This window comes from Phyllostomus discolor, chromosome 2, assembly GCF_004126475.2.
Source record: "Phyllostomus discolor isolate MPI-MPIP mPhyDis1 chromosome 2, mPhyDis1.pri.v3, whole genome shotgun sequence".
Taxonomy (NCBI): domain Eukaryota; kingdom Metazoa; phylum Chordata; class Mammalia; order Chiroptera; family Phyllostomidae; genus Phyllostomus; species Phyllostomus discolor.
The window spans coordinates 80,377,185-80,404,118 of record NC_040904.2 but is presented as its reverse complement, the minus strand read 5'-3'; the positions used below and the strand labels follow the sequence as shown (position 1 = coordinate 80,404,118).

The 26,934-nt window shown below is 37.7% G+C and overlaps 1 protein-coding gene across 1 annotated transcript in view; it reads left to right on the top strand.

The window, feature by feature from the left end:
* ADGRG7 (adhesion G protein-coupled receptor G7) overlaps positions 1 to 26,934 on the top strand; it is a 63,751-nt gene that overhangs the window by 21,059 nt on the left and 15,758 nt on the right. Inside the window, exons 5-13 of the mRNA XM_036017999.1 lie at positions 1,994 to 2,143; positions 3,650 to 3,747; positions 8,677 to 8,816; positions 8,932 to 9,039; positions 13,036 to 13,199; positions 13,522 to 13,677; positions 18,132 to 18,244; positions 23,147 to 23,487; positions 25,942 to 26,035. Of these exons, the coding sequence (XP_035873892.1) occupies positions 1,994 to 2,143; positions 3,650 to 3,747; positions 8,677 to 8,816; positions 8,932 to 9,039; positions 13,036 to 13,199; positions 13,522 to 13,677; positions 18,132 to 18,244; positions 23,147 to 23,487; positions 25,942 to 26,035 (1,364 nt within the window). The remainder of the gene's footprint in view (positions 1 to 1,993; positions 2,144 to 3,649; positions 3,748 to 8,676; positions 8,817 to 8,931; positions 9,040 to 13,035; positions 13,200 to 13,521; positions 13,678 to 18,131; positions 18,245 to 23,146; positions 23,488 to 25,941; positions 26,036 to 26,934) is intronic.

Sequence of the window (26,934 nt, the reverse complement as noted above, 5' to 3'; positions counted from 1 at the left end):
TGATAATCTAGAGCACATTCTAAATAACGTCACTTTTCAAACCAGTGAAGTTTTTACCAAAAACAGATCCCTGACATTTCAGACCAAAAGGAAGGTATTTTAATGATGTACTTGATCAGAACAAAGAGAAAAAACTATGACCAAAGACGTTTTCAGACAGGAAATTCCAGAACATGATGGTCATCTCAGGGCTGTATTCATGAGCAGGTGAAATAAGAAGTACATCTGAGTAAGTATTTTTGTCATGCAGATAAAATTACTTTCACTAAGGATATACCCAAATGCATATACCTGGGATTGCTAACACCTGGGGCCAAACAAGGGGCAGAAGAGGAAACATGTCCTCACGTGGTTCTTCCAGGTGCTAGGCATGTTACATATCTCATTTAGTTTTTATAGAACCTCTGTGAGTTTGATGTTATTCCCATATTATAGGTAATTATAGCTAATAACACTTATTAATTATTGAGCACTGACTATGTGCTAAAGGCTGTGCTGAACATTTTACATATAGTATTTTACCATATTTAATTCCTGTAACACCTCTACAGGTAAGTGTTAATGTACTCTTTTTGTAGAAGAGGAAACTGTGGCTCTGAAAGGTGTGGTGCTTTGCCTGGTGAATCACAAACAAAAATGATGGGGCTGCTCTTGACTTTAAAGTCCACACTGTTCCAGTGGGTGGAGGTGGAAGAGGGTGTAGGGGGGGATAAATGGTAATGAAAAATACAACAAAAAACAATGTAAAAAGTAAAGTCCACACTGTACCACACTGGCTCCCTAATTATAGATGAGCAGGGGTGGGAGTGGGAGTGGGGATGGTGGTTGAGTGTGGAGGTGGCTGCCAGTGACGTAGGCTGTGCCCTTCACACAGGTTGTGGGAAAGACTTCATGGTCTAGAATCTGGCAGGCCAGTGTTTGACTATTAGCTCTGCCATTTCCAAAGTGCGTGAACTCTGAGTGCACTCCTTACCCACTCCAAGGCTTTAATGAGGGATGAGAGCAATCAACTCACAATTCTGTTTTGTGTATTAAATGTGATAACACTTGCAAAACATTTAGCAAAGTGCCTAGCATGCAGCAGAAATCTGGATATTGAATGGGAGCATTGTTTCTGTCTACCGATTGGATATTGCTTCCAACTCTTTCCCAAGCTTGAACAGCCTGTGACCTTGGTTTGATTTTTGAAATGATGCTGCCATCTAGTGAAAAACTAAGTGTGACACACACACACATACACACGCGTGCACAATTGACCCCCCAGCTCCACTAATGACAACATGGAGTAACATGTTGTATATGCACAAGAGAACCCAGGGGCCAGCTGGTACATGAAGAGGTTGTCTAGGTCGGTGCTGCCCAAACTATCCATGCTAAAAAGCTAGTTTTGAGGCTTTTCAGCTGAAAAACTCACAAAAGGCTTCAGCTGAGGTAAAACTCACAACCTTTTTTAAACAGGGAGGGGAAGAAAGAAAGAAAGTCATCCCAAGCTTTATTCCTTATTCCAGGATATGGACTTGGGCATGGTTTATGTTGCTTCAGACCATTTTGCAGAGCGCCGTTCCTGTGAGACTCTCAAAGAACTGAAAAAGGCTCCTTGTCCAAATATTATTTTTCAGGATAGTCACGGTGATCATCATCATGTGAAATTTGGAAAGCCTGTAACAAATAAATCTATTTCATCTTATTAATACATTTACCCTTCACAGACCAATAATCTTATAAAATACAATAAAAATAAATAACTTGGAAAATGAAATTAAGAAACCTGTATAACACAATCTATTTTAAAAATTATTATATGCAACAGCACAGAATTGTGATGTAAGTTTACAATTGTTGTCTAATTTATAGTCGGAAAGAAACAGACTTCAAAAACTGAGTGGATGTGATGTTCAGGAGATTGAAGCTCAACTGAATTTCAGCTTACTCATCGGTAGCTGCTTGGAGAGTGTTTATAGATGTAGTGTATAAAACTGGTTTTTCTTTACAGGTAAACAATGCCACAACAAATATTTCAACAATTTCTAAGGAAGTCCATATTTTAACAGCTAATGTAGATATGTTAACTCCTGAGAACATCACTTCTGCTACAAAAGTGGTTGGACAGATCTTCAACACATCCAGAGAGGCTTCACCTGAGGTAAAACTCACAATCTTTTTTAAACAGGGAGGGGAAGAAGGAAAGAAAGTCATCTCAAGCTTTATTCCTTATTCCAGGATATGGACTTGGGCATGGTTTATGTTGCTTCAGACCATTTTGTAGAGAGCTGTTTCTGTGAGACTCTCAAAGAACTGAAAAAGGCTCCTTGTCCAAATATTATTTTTCAGGATAGTCACAGTGATCATCACTACATTAAATTTGGAAAGCTTGTAACAAATAAATCTATTTCATCTTATTAATATGTTTATCAACTACATTTGACCTCAGCATCCCTGTTCAATTCCAAGTAACTGGTGTTCTAAGGAACTCACTTTGGAACATGATGTTTTAAACTGTGATTTCTTTCTGCTCAGCATATTTGCATTTTAGTTTTGTCTTTCTAAGAAACTTAAAGCTAGTTTACATTTCTGATATTATAAACTGCTAAACTCTGTTACTTGAAAACAAGAACTGTAGTGAACATTTACCAATTGGCACAGCTTGAGTACTGGTCAAACAGTGTTTACCAGTTGAATACCAGCATGGCCTGAAAAATATGTACTCCTTTCTTCTATTCCCTGTAAATGTTTTATTTCAAAACAATTATTTTATGTTAACTTAGCACCTTTGGAAATTCAGTAGGATCGAAATCATAAGTTAATAAAAATGGAATTGAAAGAGAAAAACAATGACCACCAAATGTAGAATTTATGGAAGGATTAGCCAGTAAAGACAACATGGTATTAATAACTCAAAAGAGGGCAGTCAAACAATCAGTGAATGTCAAGAGATCCTTTCCAATGTAATCCTGACTTTTGTTCTTAAATTCTCACCAGAAGATATATATTTTTATTTATTTTAGAGAGAGTAAGAGAAGGAGAGAGGGAGGGAGAGGGAGGGAGAGGGATGGGGGGGAGAGAGAGAGAGAGAGAGAGAGAGAGAGAGAGAGAGAGAGAGAGTGAGATTGGTTGCCTCCTGTGCATGCCCCGACCTGGATAGAATTTGCAACCCGAGCATGTGCCCTGACTGTGCATTGAACCTGCAGCCTTTTGGTGTACCATGTTCCATCCAACTGAGCCGCTGGGCTAGGGCCTCCTGATTTTTTAATTTTAAGAAAACTAGAAATAATTTTGCTAAGTCTAATAGTTACACTAAGTGTAACTAATAAGTTATATTAACTATTGTGAGATGTAATGTTCTGACATTCAGAGTCCTGCTTTCTTTGTATTTTGTTTCTGCTTTTATATCCAAGCATCTGGTTTTATGTTCTTGGGCATGGTGCGGAAGGTCTGTGGAAGACCTTGCTATAAGTTCAAATTCAGAGACTTAAGCCTCCTGACTGCCTCAATTTATATTTTTACTGTGCCTTATCTTTATTCTCTGCCATCTTATGTAGATTGAAAACTAAACCTTTAGTTCCATTTGATACCATAATAATTCATGGTAATGATGGCCACGATAGTGCATGATATATGTCCTCTATGATGACTGGTATCTTCTTGGCAGGCAAAAGTAACTGCTGTATCAACAGTAAGTCAACTTCTAGCTGCTAGTGAAGATGTTTTTCAAGAAGCTGCTTCTGAGGATGACAACACCTTTGCAACGTAAGCACAATTCCAGTTTGGAAAGAAAACCTGACAAAGTGCTGTTTACTTTCCCAGGTTAAAGCATTAATAGAGTTGTCTTTATTTTTCTCATGGATGCACTAACTGGCCAATGTCCCTGGAATGCAGACTAAAACCTTGGCTTTCTACCTGATCTTCAATGACTAGATGGAGTGGTGTATATTAACTCCTGGTTCCAGGTGTGGCCATGGATGGAGAGTACTTGGGATGATTTAGATTCACACTTGTTGTCATAGACTTAGTTTGGTATGTCAAAGAGGCAGCTTGGATGTGCTGTAGGAGCTCTTCAAACTCTTTGCTCAACTTACAGAGCTGCAAATAACAGCATAACTTTCCCAGACACATTGGTAGCCTCCCACCCACAGCTTGGTTATCCCTAAAATCCTGTTGTATTTTGATTAAGCTCTCCCATGGCTACAATGAACCCCCCCCCCCAAAAAAAAAGGATCCAACTCTACGTGTTTTCTCTCTTCTTGACTCTTATGTTCTGGATTTCTTCTGGTTGTATATTTATACTAAAACTCATGAGCTTTATTTGTAGAGGTCTCCCTCTAGGGTTCCCCATGTTTTTAAAAATCTTGTATACAGTTTTTTTTAACTCTTTTAAAATATAAGTAAATATGCATGCCCATTATAGAAAAATAAAAAAAATATAAGAAAATATTAAAAATCACTGTACTTTTGTTAACTTGTTGGTATGTATTCTTGTGGATTTTTTCTGTGTGTGTGTGTGTGTGTTTGAATTGTCTTATATAATCTATTGATTTATAACTTTCTTTTGTCACTGAATAGTACCTTATAACCATTTTTTATACAAATACCTATACTTCTACATCACAAATTTTAGATGACTACATAATGTGAATGAACTTTTATTTAAGCAATTCGCTGCCATTGGACATTTAGATTGCTTTAAGTCTTTTACTATTGTGAGTGGTCAACATTCTTGTACATAATTTTTCTTTGCATAACCCATTATTTCCTTAGGAGAAATTCCTATAAGTAATTCTTAGTTTTCTAATGATTATAACCAGTATCTAGTTAGTGTCAAGCCTTTAAATTAGAAAAAGCACAAAAGCATGAAACAGAACATTCAAATGATTGTGATCCTGAGAGAGGATGGTTGATGTTGTGTGAACAATTTAACTGGTATGTTTTATGACTTCAGATTTCAATAGGAGTCTGGTCCCTTCTCATGGGGAGTGTGGATGCTGCCATTTTCCTTGAAGTCAGAGAAGGAAGTGGCCAGTGGGGTCCAGAGTCTATGTTCAGTGAATGTGGAGACTGAGAGCTAGAGTGGGATCTCTTCAGAGCTGAAGGCTCTGTGTTTGCAGTCCTGCTAGAGGGGAAGGAGTGAAGTAGATGTTTTTGGTGAGAAAGCTGAGCAAAGAAAAGTAGGACTTGCTGAGAAAGTTGCAGATCATTGTGCAGATGAGGAAGCTGTGTGAGTTGTACTGGCTTATGACACAGAAAAAAAATTTTGTGTGACTTATGTGTAATATCCAAGTGGCTTTAAAGGAGATGGTTAGGGGATAAATAAAATTTTTAAATATAGAACACAATGAAATATGAAATGGTATAACCACACTCAATCCCTCCTTCCACTCTGAATTTCTAGTTTACTTATTTTTCTAATCCTGGTCTATCCGGTATACCTTCTCCATGTGATGTTTTGCCTAATTCCTGTGGGTTCAGGCCCTTTATTTCACCTCAGCCTCCAGTCCCAAGGTCAGGCCACCAATCCCTTAGCTCTCTGAAGAGTATTCTTGATGAGTTGCCCCAGGAAGCTAATTGCTGCCTGGAGCAACTCTTCCTTTCCAAACTCCATCCCTTGAGTCTCCTCACAGGCACCAGGCCTTAGCCTTCCATCTCACATTGTCTTCTTCCTTCTTTCATTCATAGTTTTTTTCTTTGTCTGTTTAAGTCACTGAACTCCCCTTCTACACTTAGTGAGAGAAGTGGAGTGGTAAGAATAAAAGAGGAGAGTGACAAGGAAGAAAGACTTCATTCCAGCTTTAGCCATCTCAGGTTGTCATAGTAAACTTCTCTAGCATCCATTTGTCCACTCTCTTTTTCTAACTTGGTAGGAAGCAGAATGTTCAAGTGTGTGGAACTCTGCAGCCACTGGCAGAGTCTCTGCTGGTAAGGGCTTCCCACTACACTTAGTGAATCGAAGATCTCATTTTTCCAGTTTGAACATTTTCTATGAAGACTCATCCATAACCTTAAAACCTTGCTGACACATTCAGGCTCATAATTGTCCTTGTTTACTTAGCTTTGAGAATGCAAAACTGTTTCCTAATACTGACACCTTAAACATTTACATTTCACACTTCTGTTCCAGCTTGCCTTCTTTGGCTACAAGATACTCATTTAAATGAACTAAACAGAGGTTCATTATAAAGAGACATGAGGAATCTCATGGGAACCTAAGGACAGGATTAAAATATAGCCCTGGAGTGGGGGAACAGCAAGGCATCCAAGGCAGCTTTGGAGGTCTCAGTAGAGGATTTTGTGGGTCTTCCCTCTAGGGTGATATAATGGTTGTTGCCATAGGCTTTGGAGTCAGACAGTCTTGGGTTCGTATCTTAGAATTGTTATTTATTGATTTTGGCCAAATTACTTCATATCTCTTTCAAGAGCCTCAGATTCTTCAGTGTGATATGGGACTAACTTTATATCTCACTTCAGTAGGGGTCTTGTGAGGCTCAAGTGAGGTAATATGTGTAAATCACTAGTATCATACCTGACATATGTATAAGTCTTTTTTGAAAAGGTTAGCTGTGTCTTTATAATTAACATGAGTAAATAAACATCTTTACTTCCAGTTTCTATTCTCTAATAATTCAACCTTGTTCATGATGTTGGGGAATGGACATAAAAGAAAATCTTTTCTCAGCTCAGAAATACTCTCTACAAAGGTAGTAGAGAAAGAAATCCATTTTATTATTGAGTAAGCATCAAACCAGGGTGTGACATGCATCACAGGAAAACCTCTAAGAGATTGCAAAAGATAAAGGAATCTTACCATTTTATACAGACAAAAAATTAAGCCTCTTATTTTTTTAAACTCTTAACTGAGGATATGTTTTTTATTGATGAGTGAGAGAGAGAGAGAGAGAGAGAGAGAAAGAGAAAAAGAAAGAGAGAGGAAGGAAGGAAGGAAGGAAGGAAGGAAGGAAGGAAGGAAGGAAGGAAGGAAGGAAGGAAGGAAGGAAGGAAGGAAGATGTGAGGGATAAACATCAGTGGTTGCCTCCTGTAGGAACCTCAACTGGGGATCCAACTGGCAACTCAGGTATGTGCCCTGATCAGGAATCACACCTGCAACCTTTTGGTGTAGGGGGTAATGCTCCAACCAACTGAACACCTAGCCAGGGCATACTCTTATTTTTAATTTGTATTTGTCCTGACAAATGATATAATGATCTCTCTGGTCCCCTTTAAACCATGGCTTCCTGATATAACTGCTACACTAAATGGAAAATTCCTCAGTGAAAGAATCTGATTGCTTTTGCTAGTCCATTGTATCAAGCTGCTGGACAGCCTCCAGACTGGGTATTCAGAGGCAGGCACCCATCTGTAATTTAATTGGTTATGGCCAGAGGAGGAAAGGATCATATGAGAAAAAATGGCTTAGAAGTGGCTGTGGCTAGAGCTACACTTTGAAAGTGGTTGTGAACATGACAAGCATTTAGTACATTTATGTACTTACAAATGTATTATATATTTAGTACATCTTTCCCTTTGTCATTCAAATGACTAAGGGAGCTCCTCTTAGTACCCCTAGTGTTTTGGGGATACTAACCTCTTAGCAGGTACTCAAGAGATATTGTTAAGTGAATGCATGAATTATGTTTTTAGAAGATTGGAGTCTTGTTAGGTTGAAAGTAACTCTGGAGTAAGATTTTTAATTTATTAAATGGAAAGTGGTGTGAATTGTTGAAAATTACAGAAAATAGCATTATGAAAGGAAAACCTTTGACACGGAAAAGCCAACTTGAATGTTTCCATATGAATGATCATCACATCCTCTTTATAAAGCAATTTTTATTTTAAAAATTCTCTTTTTTGATTTCTCTTGGGGGAGGGAAAAGATATTTTAGTGGTAGATGTAAAGATTTAGAATTTTGAACAATTACATCTTAATGAAATCCTTTTATTTCTGGGAAAACTAAATTGAACTAGTTATCTTAGATATAGAGATTTTTGCTTGGTGAAGTACAGAAATGGTGCAAATATTTCTCATAGGAAAAATAAAAAGAAAGGTCCTAGGGCTTCTCTTTGGAGAACACCAAACACAGGTTCCCTCCACTCCCTCCCACCTCCCATCGAACCTCTCTTAGAACTTATCCAAAATAAAAAAGGAACATTGTGAAAACCTGCGCTATTTGGTTGATTGCTGAGGTAATGAGTTCAGAGCTCTGTTCTTCCCTAGTTCCATATGAACTGTCAGTTTGGGAATGAACTTACAAGAGATACTTTAGATCCCAAAGGGTTTAGGTGAGAGGAGGGAGTTGAAAAGTGGAAACTGATTATCTCCACTGGAGAGACAAGAATCTCCTGCCTGGCCAATGTTGGGTGTCAACACTATCCTTCTCTGTGAAGAGCAGCATAGTAACAATTATTTCTATTGGGAAATCTGTCATTCTCGAGTTCCAGCTTTCTGGCATCAGAAACAGAAGGTACAGAAGGTACCCATCAGTAGGAGACAGTCCACCGCTTTTAAAAATGTATATATAACAAAGGAAGTTTTTGATAAAGAAGATCAATGGCTTTTAGGTGATTGTGTTAATGTGTTGAGATGAATTCTGTAGTCATGCCTTTCTACTGGGATGTGAGAAGGAACACACACATCTGATTTTATGACGAATCTCTAAAATATCATGTTGTTGTTTTATTCTATGCAGGCTTGTTCAGGAAATGGAAGCTTATTCCTTGTCTCTGGGTAATGATTCAGTGGTGAGCCCTAATGTAGCGGTGCAGGGTGTTGTTTTGTCTTCAGGAAACAGTACAGGGTCTACAGGTGTTCGCTTTACTGTGCAGAAAGGTAAGCCATTTGTTTCACGTGCTTATAATAGCAGAGAGCATTCTACTGCTGACCATAAATAATGTTCTATTCATGAAAATATAGACTTCTAATGTGTACTTTTTCCATCTTGTAGGATCTAGCAGTTCTCTTGTTTCTGGCTCCACACATGTCGAAACAAATGTGAACGGCATTAGTACCAACTCAATGACCGAACTTCAGATCTGGCTCGAACCCTTGGAAAGTAGGTCTGAAATTTTTATATTAAAAAGTACACTCAAATTCATGGAATTGATAACTTAAAACCCATCAAGTACAAAAATGTTTACTTAGTTTTACACTGAATAATTTGCATTTGAGTATGTTTGAGCTCTGACAGATTATGGTAATCTCTACTATTCTAGGTCATAGAGGTGATTTCTTTTCAAAAATCTTTTGGAGGATAGCAGAATGTAAATTCTCAGGCCATGGACACAAATCTGTTTTGTAATAAATACCTACCTAATGTAGGTTCTTAAAAAAAACCAAACATTTAAAAAATACTCAATCACAAGCCCTGTCCATGTTTACTAGTGTAATAGCCAAAATTTTATTCAATTAGAAATTTTAAAGCACCATTGTTAGAAAGGAAATTAAAGTGCAAATTATAAATTACTTAAAAACTAATGGCAATGGGAACACCACAAATGTAAACCTGTGGAATGTGGACAAAGAGGCATTTAAAAGAAAATGTATACTCTTGGTAAATTTATTAAAAAATAAAAGAAATTGTTAAAAAATAAACCAAGTATTCCACTTATGAGGCCTGTAAAGTAAGCTAGAAAGAAGGGATTGATAAATACAAGGGTAGAAATTAATAAAATAAAAATTAAATGCTAGACTTGGTCAACAAAGTGAAAAATTGATTCTATTAAAAGACAAATGAAATGCACAAGCTTCTGAAAAATTTGATCAAGAAAAAGCAGAGTATAAATAAAGAAACATGAAGGAGAAATATCTAGAAAGATGGAGACTGCTTAAAATTGTAAGATAGTGGTAAATACAATGTCTTTTAATAAATCTGAATATTTAGATGAAATGGTGATTTTCTAAGAAATGACCAAAATGCTATAGAAATGAGAAAAAAGGTAAGCAGGGACTTCCATTGTTTTTTTCTTTTTAAAAAAATATATTTTATTGATTATGCTATTGCAGTTGTCCCATTTCCCCCCCTTCACTCCCCTCCACCCTGCACATCCTCTCCCACCCACATTCCCCCCCTTTAGTTCATGTCCATGTGTCATAAGTTCTTCAGCTTCTACATTTCCCATACTATTCTTGCTCTCCCTTTGTCTATTTCCTACCTACCCTGTATGTTACTTGTTCTCTGTACCTTTTCCCCCTCTCTCCTCCTCCCACTCCCCTGTTATCAAGCCTCCATGTGATCTCCATTTCTGTGGTTCTGTTCCTGTTCTAGTTGTTTGCTTAGTTTGCTTTTGTTTTAGGTGTGGTTGTTAATAACTGTGAGTTTGCTGTCATTTTACTATACATGTTTTTATCTTCTTTTTCTTAGATAAGTCCCTTTAACATTTCATAAAATAAGGGCTTGGTGATGATGAACTCCTTGAACTTGACCTTATCTGAGAAGCACTTTATCTGCCCTTCCATTCTAAATGAAAGCTTTGCTGGATAGAGCAATCTTGGATGTGGGTCCTTGCCTTTCATGACTTGGAATACTTCTTTCCAGCCCTTCTTGCTTGCAAGGTCTCTTTTGAGGAATCAGCTGACAGTCTGATGAGAACTCCTTTGTAGGTTACTGTCTCCTTATCTCTTGCTGCTTCTAGGATTCTCTCCTTTATTTTTAACTTGGCTAATGTAATTATGATGTGCCATGGTATGTTCCTTCTTGGGTCCAACTTCTTTGGGACTTTCTGAGCTTCCTGGACTTTTTGGAAGTCTCTTTCCTTTGCCAGATTGGGGAAGTTCTCCTTTATTATTTGTTCAAATAACTTTTCCACTTGTTGGTCTTCCTCTTCTCCTTCTGGTACTCCTACAATTCAGATGTTGGAATATTTAAAGATGTCCTGGAGGTTCCTAAGCCTCTCCTCATTTTTTGAATTCTTATTTCTTCATTCTTTTCTGTTTGGTTGTTTCTTCCTTCCTTCTGGTCCACTCCATTGATTTGAGTCCCAGTTTTCTTCCCATCACTGTTGGTCCCCTTTGCATTTTCCTTTATTTCACTTAGCATAGCCTTCATTTTTTCATCTAATTTGCGACCAAATTCAACCAATTCTGTGAGCATCCTGATCACCAGTGCTTTGAACTGTGCATCTGATAGTTTAGCTACCTCTTTGTTGCTTAGTTGTATTTGCTGTGTAGCTTTGATCTGTTCTTCTGTTTGGGCCATTTTTTTTTTTTGTCTTGTTGTGCCTCTTACATATGAGGGGGGAGCCTTAGGTGTTCACCAGGGTGGGGCAACCCAGTTGCTGGATTGTGATGCTGTATGTAGGGGTGTGGTCTGAGAGGGAACAATGGTGCTTGCTCTGCTCTCTGTTGGATTTCAGTCCCTTCCACTGCTTTCCCCAAGCAAACTGGGCCTTTCTAGTGCTGGTTCCTGAGTGGGTGAGCTTGTGCACATTCTAGAACCCTGTGGATCTTTCCAACGCACTCTCCTGTGAGGCTAGGGGTATTTCCCTGAGCCTCAACCTCCACAGGTTTTCTCAATCAGTGCTCTGAGTGCCTTGCTTCACAATCACCACCTTGCTGGGTCTGCTGGTTGCCACCCATGCCCAGGGTCTGCCAGCCATCGCCAGTGCGCCCAGGATCCACCCGCTGTGGTCTTGTGCACCCAGAATGCCTTATGCACCTGGTGCCACCGCTTTTTGTGCCATGACCCCTCTCTGGCCGGCTGCCCAACTTCGCCCCACCTACCAGTCTGGAAGAATGTGTCTATTTGAGCTCCTTGGTTGTCTGACTTCCATACTGTTCAATTTTCTGTGAGTTCTGGTTGTTATTTCATTTCTAAATTGTTGTTGTCCTTATTCTGGTTGTGCAAGGAGGCACAGTGTGTCTACCTATGCCTCCATGTTGGCCAGAAGTCCCCAGACTTCCATTTTTTAATCAATATACTTCTATGGATTTGATATTCGCATCAAGCATGTCATTCTTTTATAAAAATAGAACATAAACAGAAGCCCAACTGCATTTTCAGGACTAGCTTTCTTCTGGAGTGTCCAGAAGGAGCAATTCCAGTGTGCCGTGAGAAGTCCTAGAAACCAATGTTTTCATTTCCGTGTTGGGGCTGGAGCAGCGAGGCTGGCTGTGGAGGACATGCGCTGGCTGTCCAGCTTTGCCTGCCAGTTTATCAGATCACATGACTGAGTAGGCTAGTCTCGCTGCCATTCTTAGTTTTCCGTGTATCACTTGTAAAAAGTAGCACAGTTTAGGAAATTAATTCATTTCAAATGTGTACCTGTTGTTGGTGCTTCTGTTGTTTTCAACATGGCCAACAGCTGTATGAAGTGTGAGGAGGCCAGCCTTGCAGCAAAGCCCTTGGCTGTGGCCATGTCCTGCTGGGATCCCTGAGGTACAGCTGACCACTTTTTCCAGGGTCCTGAAGGAATGTGTCACAATAGTCTTCCAGCCCTGGGAAAGCCTGTAATTGTCACAAAATAGCAGAAATGAATAGTTCAAGAGATGATGGAAAGAAGCTGGCTCCATTCAAAGTGTCGCTGGTATGAACAACTTGAACTCCTGGCCCTGTGACTTAATAGACTGGTCCCTGCTCAGTTCCTCTGAACCAGAGACAAGCCTCACAGAACACTTCTCCAGACACAGCTGTCCTGATATTTGTCCTTTGCTCTTTCTTCTTCCATGTCTTATCAGTGGGGGAAGCAAATAGGCTTCACCTACCTGCAGTGATGTTCACTCTGTCTTCCTGTGTAGAAAGCTAGATGCATACTTTATAAATGAAATCTTTGTAATATGTCCTTCAGGTGGCTTAGGTGGGAATTATTGTTCCTATTTAGAAAGTCAGGAATCTGAACCTCAGGAAAACATTTACTGTGGGTACAATGGCCAACCACAGATTATGCATGTTAATTACATACTGCAATTAAGTAAAGGTTCAGCCGGCAAACCATTTTCACTGTACTTTACTCAAGTATTAAGCAGCTGTGTGGTTCAACAATGACCTGGGACTGTGTTTCTCGTTTGCCCTATGGTTCACTTACTGATTTTTGTGTCTTTTTCCCCCTCACAGGTAATACCAACTCATGTAGCTTTATAGTATATCAAAATGACAAGCTCTTCCAATCAAAAACTTTTAAAACTAAATTAAATTTTACTCAAAAAGTTATCTCAGGCAAAACTGATGGGAAGGGGGATGATCAGAACACTTCTGTCAAAATGGCCTTCCGACCACAGGTGAGTTTTCCCATTAGCAGTTGTTAAAAATTCAGCCACCTCTTGATTACAAAAGCAGGAATAGTTTGGGGAAAAGAAATCTACAGAAAAATTTTTGAAAGATTCTTTGAAAGTATTTATTTAAACCTTCCACCCACCCATATTTTTTGTCAGACTAGCTAAATGCATACTTGGCTAATTTGAACTTTATATCCTTTTCCCTTCCCTAATTTATACTGAAGATGGTATATTTAGTACATATCTGATTTCCCAACTGATTATCTTATCCTTTTTGATTTTTAAGCATTAAAAAATCAGATACAATTGTCTTATCCATTCACAGCATAACCCAAAAGAATTCAAACTCCACTCCTATGCCTGTGTCTTTTGGAATTTTTCAAAGAAGGATTGGGACACAAATGGCTGTCACAAAGACGGGAGAGCTGGTGACTTCGTGCACTGCTGCTGCAACCACACCACTAACTTTGCTGTTCTAATGGTAAGGTTGTACACAGTAACCTCTTTTCAGACAAGAATTTTCCTTACACAGTTCTGGTATGTGCTAATTGGAGATAACGCTGGGTTTTAGCTTACCCCAGTCAGATTAAATAGAAAAAAGGCAATGGAATGATGAGACTAAAAAGGAAAGTGCTGGTAGAGGCAAGTAGAATAGGGTTTTTTTTTTTTTTTTTGCAATTAGGTCTCAGGATAGATGCGTTCAGCACTGTGTATTTTATTAATGAGAAGGGATCCAGTGTGCCAAAGAGTTGCTGACAGATTCCATTGAACTAATGTGTATATTCTGAAGCATGAAGTTGCTATAGCCATGGGTATGACTAGAGCTGTGTTGGGAACAGTTTCAATACATACTTGGCTGTGGTGAGGGGCTTTTTAAATCAGTTACCCATAGCTTTTTCCACGTAATCATCTAAGTTACTAAGTTTTTGCTAGAAGATACAAGAGGAAAATCCTCTTGAATGCATTCAATTTGTCCCATACTTCTGTATGTATTTCTAAAGTCTTTTAACTGCCAAGCTTCCTTTCACAAGCACTGAAAACACCTAGCTGTGGTGTGCAGCCAGCTGTATTGCAGCTCTGAAAGTTTCTGGGCTGATGCTTTTAAGAAGAGGTGTTTCTGTTTGTTCCATTTCCAAAAGCCTATTATTTTGGTGTAACCAAAAATGTCAGTTTATAAACTTGATGAAATGTATTCATACACAATGAAATGAATGTCCTACCCATCTTAAGGGATTCTTAATGTCATGAATTTCTGAAACAGAAGTGGATATTTTCATTCCCCAGTAGCCATGATGTAGCCATACTTGGGAAGCCAGGGGATCAGACCATACTGGAACAACATAGAATATCAAATTAGAGAAATCTTTAAAAATCTTTTTTGAAATCACTATAGTTTTCTTACTTTAATTATAAAATCTTACTTGATTTTAATTGTTCATTTTCTTTTTAAAAATTTAAGTTATGTTTTGTTATGTAAGCTATTATAGTTCTCCCAGTTTTTTCCCTTTTGTTTTGCACTCTCTCCCCTGTTCCCTCAGGCAATTCCCATGCCATTGTCCATGTCACGGATCATGCATATGTGTTCTTTGGCTACTTTATTCCCTATGCTGTACTTTACATACCCATGACTGTTCTGTGACAACCAATTTGTACTTCTTAAACCTCTCACCATTTTTGCCCATCTCCTGGACCCCTCTCCCATCTGGCAACCATCAAAACATTCTCTATATCTATGATTCTGTTTTGGTTCTGCTTGTTCATTTACTTTGTTCTTCAGATTCAGTTGTTGATCTATATGTATTTATTGACATTTTATTGTTCTTTTAAAAATATTTTTATTTTTTTTCTTAAAGAAGTCCCTTCAACATTTTATATAATAATGGTTTGGTGGTGAAAAACTCCTTTAGCTTCTTCTTGTCTGGGAAGTTCTTTACCTGTCCTTTGATTCTCAATGATAGCTTTGCGGGGTAGAGTAATTTTGGTTGTAGGTGCTTGCTTTTCATCACTTTGAATATTTCTTGCCAATCCCTCTAGCCTGCAAAGTTTCTGTTGAGAAATCAGCTGACAGTCTTATGGAAGCTCCCTTGTAGGCAACTAACTGCTTTTCTCTTGCTGCTTTTAAGATTTTCTCTCTGTCTTTATCCTTTGGCATTTTAATTATGATGTATCTTGGAGTGGCTTCCTTGGTTTCATCTTGTTTGGGACTCTGCACTTCCTGGACTTGTATTTCTATTTCCTTCACCAAATTAGGGAAGTTTTCTGTCATTATTTTTTCAAATAGGTTTCCAATTTCTTGCTCTCTCTCTTTTCCTTCTGGTACCCTCATGATGCAAATGTTGATATGCATGAAGTTGTCCCAGAGGCTCCTTACACTATCCTCATTTTTTTTGGATTCTTTTTTCTTCTCGCTGTTCTGATTGGGTGTTTTGTGCTTCCTCATATTTCAAATTGCTGATTTGATTTTCAGCTTCATCCACTCTACTATCGATTACCTGTAAATTGTTCTTTATCTCAATTAGTGTGTCCTTTATTTCTGACTGGATTTTTTTTTTATGCTGTTGAACTCCTCACTAAGTTCATTGAGCATCCTTATAACCAGTGCTTTGAACTCTGTATCTAGTAAATTGCTTGTCTCCATTTTGTTTGGTTCTTTTTCTGGAATTTTGTTCTATTCTTTCAATTGGGCCATGTTTCTTTGTTTCTTCATTTTGACAGTCTTCCTGTGTTTATTTCTATGTATTAAGTAGAGCTGTTATATTTCCCAGGCTTGGTAGTGTGGCCTAATGTAGTAGGTGTCCTATAGGATCTAGTGGCATAGCCTCTCCTATCACCCAAGCTGAGTACTGAAGGTGCATCCACTGTGTGGATTGTGTACAACCCTCCTGGTGTAGTTGACCCTTGATTGCTGTTGACATGTCCCAGGTCAGCAACTGCCTGTGTTCTGTCAGGGGCCACTGGCATAAGCTACAAAGCAATCTTCAGATGGTTGCTACTTGTGCTGGGCTTGGAGGTGCCCAGGTGGGGTCAACCTGTGAACCAAAGCCAGCTGCTGCTAGTGCTGGGCCTGGCGCAACTTAGAGAGAGGTACACATCTTACTGAGGCTGCTGGTTTGAGAGAATTTAGGAAAATGTGAAGCATGAGCCATTGATATGGAAACAGCTTGGGTGGGCCCGAAGTCAGGTGGAACAGGGCCTCAGGGAATCACCAGGGTGGGGCAAACAGCATAAACCAGGTTGATGGAGTCTCAGGTAAGGCACCTACCTGCTGGCTCTGTGGGGGCACAGCTCAGAAAAGGAACAATGGCCTCTGCCAGCACTTCTTTCTGAGAGAAAGCTGCCCCCTAGCTCTGTGTATTTTTTAACTTGTATTACACAGAGATCTGCTTTCTTAATCACAACATAAAAACGATAAAATTTTAACTTTTTGATAGCTTCAGGTCATTAGTATCATTGAAGGGCTGTGTGAAGCTCAGACTGCTGTTCATAGAAAATGATTCAGAATACAGTGTCATAGTTATTTTTTTCCTTTTTTGAGTTCAGGCTTTCAGTTATTTCTTTTCACTAATATCTGAATCTGCCTCAGTGACTACCTACTCACATTTACAATTAGTTTTGAATTGCAAAACTTTTAAAAAGGCTGCTTAGAATTGTATGTAAGTTAAGGTTGGGTAGGCTCTGAATAAACAGATGATTTCTGTGATTTGAAGGTATATGTATTCTATGATTATTTGTCATCATGAAATTTTTGTTTTATTATTACTTTAAAGGATGTTTATTTTATATTTACTTCTACGAAAGAAATACATACTCATTGCATAAAGTATGAAAATTTATCTACTGAAAAGAGATACACTGATATGGAAAATTTTTATGAGATCTTAAATAGCAATTTGAGAAAAATTCTATTATGTTAACAACCCCATATGTGTTTGTGCAAGAGACATAGGCAATACTTGTTAGTACATAAGGAAGGTCACCTCTGGAGAAGAGACTGGATTTCAAGAGGTGTAGGGTATGAGGTGGGTGGCGGACAATAAAGAGAAACATGCTTTTGAAATTATATTTCTATATTGTTTTTACATTTTATAAATAAGTAAATATAACTTTAAAGATTTTAACAACTACACAAATTAGAAAGTACAGGCAAGCAAGAATAATTATATATATTCTATGTACCCAGTGACCACTATTATTACCTCTCTAGATTTCTAAGAATACATACTTACATAAAATATACTTTTTTGTGGATACATACTAAAATATTGGGATAGACAGATATATATTACACAAAAATTAGATCTTTAAAAAATGACAGGATTGCCCTGGCTGGCATAGCTCAGTGGATTGAGCACAGGCTGCGAACCAAAGTGTTGCAGGTTCGATTCCCAGTCAGGGTACATGCCTGGGTTGCAGGCCATGACCCCTAGCAACCGCACATTGATGTTTCTCTCTCTGTCTCTCTCTTTCTTTCTCTCTTTCTCCCTCCCTTCTCTCTCTAAAAAAAAAAAATAAATAAAATCTTAAAAAAAGAAATTATTTAAAAAAATGACAGGATCATGTGAACATATTTCCATATCCTTAGAGATATTTCTGCAACTTTATTTTTAGAGCATCAGCCTAAATATGCTGATTTCCCTTTTGGTTATAGTTATACATAAAAATAATGTACTGGATAAATGAAGTGACTCTAGCCTTATATCTAATCCAAACAACTTTGATTTTTAGACACTGAGGAATCATATATTTGTTTTCCCTAACTGAATCAGTTAAATAACTGTTCTCAAGCCCTAATATTTCATGTAAACTGCTTAGCAATAAAGGATTAATGTACTTTCTCTCTGGTGATTTTAACTAATGTAACTTTGCAAGATGTGTACTTTCACAGACATTTCAGAAACGGTTATTTAAATGAATTAGTCCTGACTTATTTTCCAGAGTTTCAAAAAGAACTATAAATATCCTGAATCACTAGATGTATTGTCCATCGTTGGATGTGCGCTGTCCATTTCTGGTCTGGCTCTCACGATTATATTTCAGATTGTCACCAGGTAAGAAGGGAAGCTCGTGCTCCTCATGAAAGAAATTGCTATCCTTTTTATTTCCTCTGAGCATATTCTCATCAGAATATAGTTTCTTGAAGCTACAAGGGAAATCAGATTTAGTTCAACATGTTCATTTTTAAAGAAGACAGGCCTGGAGAGGCTAAGAAATACACACAAGTAAGTATATGCTTACAAACTGGTAAATGCCTTGAAAGAAAATTACATACCATGTAATTACCAGTTTACCATGTAAAATTAACATGGTCTGGTAGCTCATCAATGCCACAGTTCCTTTATGTTGAATAGACACATAATTACCAATTTGCATTTGTAAAAGAAAGAAATATTGCCACACAGCCAAGTTTTCAAAAATAAAAGTAATTTAAAATATATTAAGTTTTCAAATGGTGAAACTTTTAAAAAGATTTTGAATTTCATGCTTTGAAATATCTATTACAGATGACCTATAAATACACATTTCTGTCCACCTTGGCCCCCTCACTCTAGGTTCAGTTTTGTATGGCACTGGTTATTTTCTGTCACATGCTACATTTTTAATAATCTGGAATTGTAAGCCTGATTATTTTTAGTTTATTTGTGGATTGTTTTCCCCATCAGCATGAACATTGATGAGGACAGTGACCTCTGATTTTGTTGTCACTGTTTGTTTGTTTGTTTTGTTTTGTTTTGGCCACTGTATCCCCTGGGCTGACCACTGTCCCCGGCTCACAGTAGAGGAATGTATGTGGACGGAATGGGCCTGTCAGGTGGTCCTAGCGGCTTCTCGTCTCCCACTCGAGATATCTCAAAATGAATTCATCCTTCCTTCAGAAGTATTTCTCTCTACTAAATTCCTTCACAACTTATTTCTCAGATATGTATGTTTACAGTGTTTTTTATTTTAAAGGTAGTGCTGTTTAAAACTTTTCCTGAAATTTTCTTTAAAAAAAACCTATGGAAAAGTTGAAAGAGAACACTGAACACCCATATATCCTTCACCTATATTCTCCAGTTAATAATATTTTGCTCTCTTTTTTGATTTCTCCCTGCAATTCTGAAAGTAACTTGTAGGAATCATGACTATCATCCCTAAATTCTTGGAGCATGTACGTCCTGTGAATAAGGCCATTCTCCTACATGGTACAGTACTGTTATTCTCACTCAGGAAATTTAACCCAAGAAATTTAACATTAATATGCTGTTATTGTGTTGATATATAATCCATATTCAAATTTCTTCCAATTGTCCCAGTAATGTCTGTTATAGCTATTTTTCTCCTCAATTTATTTAGTTGCCATGTCTGTTTAGTCTTCTTTAGCCTAGAATAATACCTTTGCTATTTTTGTTTGTTTTTATCTTTCATGACATTAAAACTTTTGAGGTATTCAGATTAGTTATTTTGTAGCAACTGGGATATTCTACAGTTTAGGGTTTGTCTGGAATTTTTCTCATGATTAGACACAGGTTAAAAATATTTCATGAGAATATTTGAGCCTCTCAGTGTGACACACAGAAGTACCAGGTGTCAGTTTGTCCCATTATTGGTAAAGTTTGATTCCTTGTTTCAAGTTGTGCCTGTAAGATTTCTACATTGTGAAGGTGCATTTTGTCCCTTTGTAAATAATCGGTAGTTTGTGGGGTGATACTCTGAGGCTGTGACTATCCTGTTCCCCAACATTCACTGAGCGGTTTTGGTATCCTTACTGAAATATATTACTATGCTGGTGGTGGGAAATAACAATTTTCTAACCTGTCATGCTACATTTAGTCACTATATCCCCGTGTAAAAAGTACAGTCTCTGATGTGACCAGAGGGAGTCCCTTCATGCTGCTTTATCACGTCCCTCCCGGTCTCCAAGTAGTTCCTGTTTTCAGGCACAGCACTCTCTCTGCCCCACACTTGGAACCAGCCGTTTTTCCAAAGAACCAGAATTCTATCTGATTCCTCTTCTTTATCTTTCACACTCAAGTGTCTTGCTATTCATTTAAAATTTTTATATGGAGTGCTTCCTCTGGGTCAAGCACACATACGAACAATACAGGCAAGCTCCCATCTCTCATAGTATTTACATTCTCAGGGGGAAGACAAATGTTGCACAAATATATATAGAAATTTTATATATAATTACCAATTGTGGTAAGTGCCTTGAAGAAATTACATGGCATGTAATTACAAGTCTGATACACAAATTGGGATGGCTCTTATAATGGTCTTTTCATTTGTTTTTCTACCATCACCCCACTGGAGCAATAATATGATCCCATGGGAAAAATTGTGGTAACAGCATAACTAGTTTCTTTGCCTAAAATCTCACTGCTTTGAATTGTCATCAGATTTTTTTTTTTGCATCCTCTGTCAATGCATTTCTGAGCACAAGTGCTGTTACAGTTCTCACTAAAATCTAATCAGGAAAGAATAACAAAAATGAAAACAAAATTGTGTTGATTTTAAAATCCTGAATCAAATAGTTTTCTTTGCTCACAGGTAGGTTTCCATATAAAAATAATACATATATATTTATTACATATGATATGTATTATATATTTGTGTGTATAATAATATACAGAAGAACCAAAATGAAATCAGCCTTTTTCCTGTGGATTATAATTTATGTTTGAAATTGGAGAAAAATTAGAAAGTAACTTTCTTTTACATAAAAGGATCCTTCTGAGTATTTTTTGCCATTCTCAACTAAAATGTCAAGAGAATGACAGAGTTCTGTTTAAGTATAAGCTTTTTATTCATCATGGAAATCCAAAGACTGAGAAAAGTCATGAAGGAATGCTATAAAAGCATAAAGGATGTATAATCAGCAAACAGACTCATCAAATTCTGGGACATTAAAAATAGAGAGTAGTTGAAGATGTTAGAGCTTTAAGCACAGTATAAACTTAGAGAAATAGTTATTCCAGAAGGCCTTGTAGTCTGAAAAACCTAGAAGGATTTTGATGGCAGTGAGTGAAGATTTCATAACTTACAACTTTCATTGATGTAGGACTGTATACCATAGTCTACAGAGAACTGTAATGTCAGTAGAGGGGAGGTAAGGATATACCTGCCCTTAAACATTAAGGAAAACATGACATGCACAGTAAAAAGAATGTCACATCTCACATCTGAATCAGTTTTACTCAGGGCAACCTTGAATTCTGTGCCAATCTCAAAATACACATATGGGCCACTGCAGAGCTCCCCCCCACCAACTCATCTCTCATCCCACTGTCTTCTGAAGACCCTTGTTGAACACACCAGCCTGCAGACAAAATGAGAAAGGGCTTTTCAAGCAAAATCTTAGGTAAATATGAGAAGGGAAAAAAAACATTTTAAGGAGCACTTGGTTCTACATCCAGAACTGTACCTTCCAATGAAGGGCCGATGCTTGGGCGTGTTTGAGATTAAAAGGCCCGTTCAGACCATCTTGACTGCTGGCCGTCAGCCGGTGCTTCCCAAAGTCTGGTCCTTGCAGCTCCAGCCCTTGGGAGATACTCCATGGGCACAGGGCTTGATAGGTCTTACAGAAAAGATGCCTGTGAAACTTTGTTGTGTACAAGTCATTTACAGGGGTAGTAATAGTCAGTCTATTCAAATTATGAAGAATACCACTAGTGGCAATAGGCTGTTAACAAATTTTAAATATTTTTACTTACTTTAAAATGTCTATGGGAGCCTCATAAAGCAATGTAAGCCAAACCTTATACCATCTTGTTAGTTTAAAGGTAATAATTTAAAAATACTTGAAATTATAAAGTTAGTTAAAATTATATCAGGTCTTATTCTTTAAAAATGTATGCATGAATTTTAAAACACTTTAAAAAAACTCAAGAGACTGTCTCTACATTTGCACATGGGTTCATCTACTAATATGCAATCATTTTCTATTTTGAAAATTTGAAAAATCCTTTTAGAGCCTTTCTGTAGATAGCCTTTGTATGTGCTTGCAAATCTAGAGAAGTTATAGTCTAGTGCAGTATTAAAAACTGCCCGAAAACTTGGTGTCTTGAAACAACAATTTATAATCTCCATGATTCTGTGGCTTGACTGGGCCCAGCTGGACGGCTCCTCCAAAGGTCTCCCGTCACCTTTCCCATGAGACTGCAGGCACAGGGTGGCTGGGGTCGGAGCCATCCGGAGGTTTGCGGGGAGGCTGCAACAATAGGGTTGCTCCACACAGTCTCGGGGCGTTTCCATAAGGTTATTTTGAGGGTAGCTGGACTTTTTATGTGGTGGCTCAGAACTCCCAGAAGCACTAAAGGGAAAACTTGTGATGACTTTCACATGTCCTAGGCACATTTGCCTTTGTGGGGCTCTCCTCCATAAAAAGGACAAAAATTATATTTTATGACAGTATTGGTATAAAGACAAATATATTAATATTATATGCTAAATATTTTCTTTGACTGAAAAGTTTATTTTTTGTTTTCTTTTGGTTGAAAAGGAGTTAGGACATTGCTGTGGGCCAGAAAAGTGTTGTGGGCCCTAAGTACTATGGTATCTAATGGATAAGGCAGCCCCATCTGCCCGGCCTTCTGTTAGTTAAAAGGAGTCACAGGCAGCCCTGGGAGGTGAATATGCCCAGGATGTTAATGCCCAGGGTGTAAATATTGGGAAGTAGAATTTATTGGGAGCCATCTCTGGAGAGTAGCTATCACCTTGGATTAGAACACAGTTTCAAGGAAGGATGTATCAACTTATTTTCTAAATCACTTCATTGTGGAAATGACATAAGAGAGGAGCATAATTTTCTGGTGTTGCTGGGAAGGTAGATTTAACAGGTGGCCCATAGGCTATGAGCTGAATTTACATGGGATAATAATATGCTTTGTTCCCTCACAATTTCACTTGAGTGTATGCATTGCAGTTGTTTTGTTTGTTCATTTATTTAATTATGTTTACTTATTTCTATTCAGGAGAGTCAGAAAAACCTCAGTAACCTGGGTGTTGGTCAGTCTGTGCACATCAATGTTGATTTTCAACCTCCTCTTTGTGTTTGGAATTGAAAACTCCAACAAGAAGTTAAGTGCAAATGACACCCAAGATACTGATTCTAATAGTAATGAAAAGCCCAAAACAGAAACTGTGGACCCCGTGAACCCCAAATGCACGGCGGTGGCTGCCTTGCTGCACTACTTTCTGCTGGTGACGTTTACCTGGAGTGGACTCAGCGCCGCGCAGCTCTATTACCTTCTGATCAGGACCATGAAGCCTCTTCCTCAGCGTTTCATTCTTTTCATCTCCTTAATTGGATGGGGTAAGTGTTTGCTTCTCTCCTTACTCAGGACTTTAATTTTGTTGAAATCATTTAATTTAAACAAATGCCTACTGAAGGCCTAATAGTACAAGGCCTTGAGGTAGGGGGCATGCAAAAGCCAGAAACCAGTAAAAGTGCCTTCCACCCCGGAGCTCACACTCCTGCGGAGGCAGAAGGGTCAAGGCAGCTCTACAAGATACATTATAAGCTGACATCAAGATGTTAATGTCCTTTGACATCTCTATTAGTTTGATTTGAGATTTAGACCACAAAAAACTTTCTAGCTACTTTATTTATTTATTGTTTGGGGGGGTGCCACAGAATTTTATTTAAAATTTTTTTTTGAAAAATATTTTATTGTTCATGCTACTGCAGTTGTCCCAGCTTTCCCCACTTTGTCCCCCCTCCACCCAGCCCACCCCCTGCACTCCCACAGGCAGTCCACACCGTTGTCTGTGTTCATGGACGTTCATACATATTCTCTGGCTACTCCCTTCACCTTCTTTCCACCATTCCCTGTTCTCCCCCATCACTTCTTACAGCTGTCTGTCTGTTCCACTTTTTATGCCTCTGATTCTGTTTTGCTTATTAGTCTATTTTGTTTATTACATTCTACTTATAAGTGAGATTATATGGTATTTTTTTCTAACTGGCTTATTTCACTTAGCATAATGCTCTCCAGTTCCATCCATGCTGTCACAGAGGGTAGGAATTCCTTCTTTTTTACAGCCTAGTGGTAATCCATTATGTAAATGTACCACAGCTTTTTTATCCACCCATCTACTGATGGGTCTGTTTCCAAATCTTGGCTATTATAAACAACACTGCTATGAACACAGAAGTGCATATATTCTTTAGGATTGGTATTTCAGTATTCTTAGGATACATTCCTACAAGTGGAATCACTGGGTCAAAAGGCATTTCCACTTTTAATTTTTTGAGAAAACTCCATACTGTTTTCCACAGTGGCTGCACCAGACTGCATTCCCAACAGTGCACTAGTGTTCCCTATTTTCCACTTCCCTGCCAACACTTGTTTTTTTCTGATTTATTAGTGATATCCATTTTTGTCACATGTGAGGTAATATCTCATTGTGGTTTTAATTTGCATCTCTCTGATGGCTAGTGACGTTGAGCATTTTTTAATATGTCCATGGACCCTCTGTATGTCCTCCTTGGAGAAGTGTCTATTCAGGGTTTTTGCCCATTTTCAAATTGGATTGTTTGTCTTCCTGGTGTTGAGTCATATAAGTTCTTTATATATTTTGGAGATCAAACCCTTGTCTGATGTATTATTGGCATTTATGTTCTCCCATATAGTGGGTTCCCTTTTACATTTTGATGGTTTCTTTAGCTGTGCAGAAGCTTTTTAATTTGCAATAGTCTCATTTGTTAGTTTTTTCCTTTGATTCCCTTGCCCTAAAAGATATATCAGCAAAAATATTGCTACATGAGATATCTGAAATTTTACTATGTTTTCCTCTAGGATTGTTATGTTATCATGACTTATACTTAAGTCTTTTATCCATTTTGAGTTTATTCTGGCATATGGTGTAAGTTGGTAGTCCAGTTTCATTTTTCTGCATATATTTGTCCAATTTTCTCAACACCATTTATTGAAGAGCATTGTATGCTCTTGCTTCCTTTGTCAAATATTAATTGATCATAAAGGTGTGGATTTATTTCTGGGCTCTATTCTGTCCATTGATCTATATGTCTGTTCTTATGCCAGTATCAGACTATTTTGATTACAGGGACCTTGTAATATAGTTTGATATAAGGTACTGTGATTCCTCCAACTTTGTTCTTCTTTCTCAAGATTGCTGAGGCTATTCAGGGTCTTTTTGGTTCCATATAAATTTTTGGAATATTTGTTCTAGATCCATGAAATATGCCATTGGTATTTTAATAGGAATTGCACTGAATCTATAAATTGCTTAGGGTTGTATGGACATTTTGATGACATTAATTCCTCCAATCCATGAACACAGTATATGCTTCCACTTATTTGTATCTTCTTGATTGTCTTATACTTTTCCAAGTACATAACTTTTACCTCCATGGTTAAATTTATTCCTAGGTACCTTATTTTTTTTGTTACAACAGTAAATGGGATTGTTTTCTTAGTTTCTCTTTCTGATATAGTTCATTATGGGTATATAAAAATGCTATCGATTTCTCAGTATTGATTTTGTACCCCACCTTTGCCACTTCTAGCCACATCAATACCCAACTTGAAAAGAAATGCTATAATAAAGACAACTAGAGCAACTCTTTAAGAAAAATAATTTGAAAACTGTTAACCTAAATCTCAAGGATCATTTAGTATATTGTCCATAGTGGAAAGAATGATACATTCTGAAAAGGGTCAGTTGTATAATTCATTCATGGTCTTTTATAATTAATCCTTGTCTTGGGTAAATTATTAATTGAATGCCTCTCTTTATCATCTAGGAGTCCCGGCTATTGTGGTGGCGGTGACAGTGGGAATCATTTTTTCTCAGAATTCGGCCTCAGAGTGGGAATTAAAATACCGGCAAGAAGCAATGTGAGTTTAGCAGGGATGGGTGGGGGGTGGGGCGAGGTGGGGTGAAAATGGAGACAATTGTACTGGAACAACAATTAAAAAAAAATTTCCCTTTACAATTAAAAAAAGTAAGCTTACATTTTTTAATGTCCATTTTTTATATGACTTTAAGTATTCAGTGATGTTGAGTCTAAGTGTCACTGTACATAGGCATCTCACTTTGTAATTGTCATATTCCAAGTGGGTGTTTCAGATTTTCAAAGAACACTTACATTTTAAATATGGTGACATGAAAATTTCCTATGATAAATCCTTTGGTAAAGCAAGTATATCTTCTAAATTTATAAATTTGAACTTTCTTTTGTTAAATTGAATTTTTATTAAGCCTGAAAAATTATAGGGCGAAGTTGGTGTAATCTTTAGTAATGGCTTTTCTTAGTTTTCTCATCTAGTAATTAGAATAACAATGATAGTAATACCTGCTCAGGGGTTACTGTGAGGGGTCAAACAAATGTGAAAATGTTCCATATCTTGAAGAGCACTATCCATGCTTATGAGCCAATTCTCTGTTTATGTGATTATAATGAAGGTTCCATGATGATTTACTACACATAACACATTCTCCCTGTGACTCCAGCCTGAATGACTAACTAACTGTTAATAATGGAAGCACCTGACTGTATGGTGTTTGCTTTTTATGTGGGGAGGAAGAGAAGAGAGCTGAGCTAAACTTTTTACACGTATTTCTGCTATTGAATGATGACTGCTATTTAATTGATCCTCCCTTCTCATTTTATAATCCAACCATTGTAGTCCCCAGATTCCACCTTAAGACTCAGACCAACTCAAGTGAAAAGAAAACTCTTGGAAATGTGCAAGTACCCCCAAGGGAAAGCTGTGGTGTCAGGGTGCTTACCTAC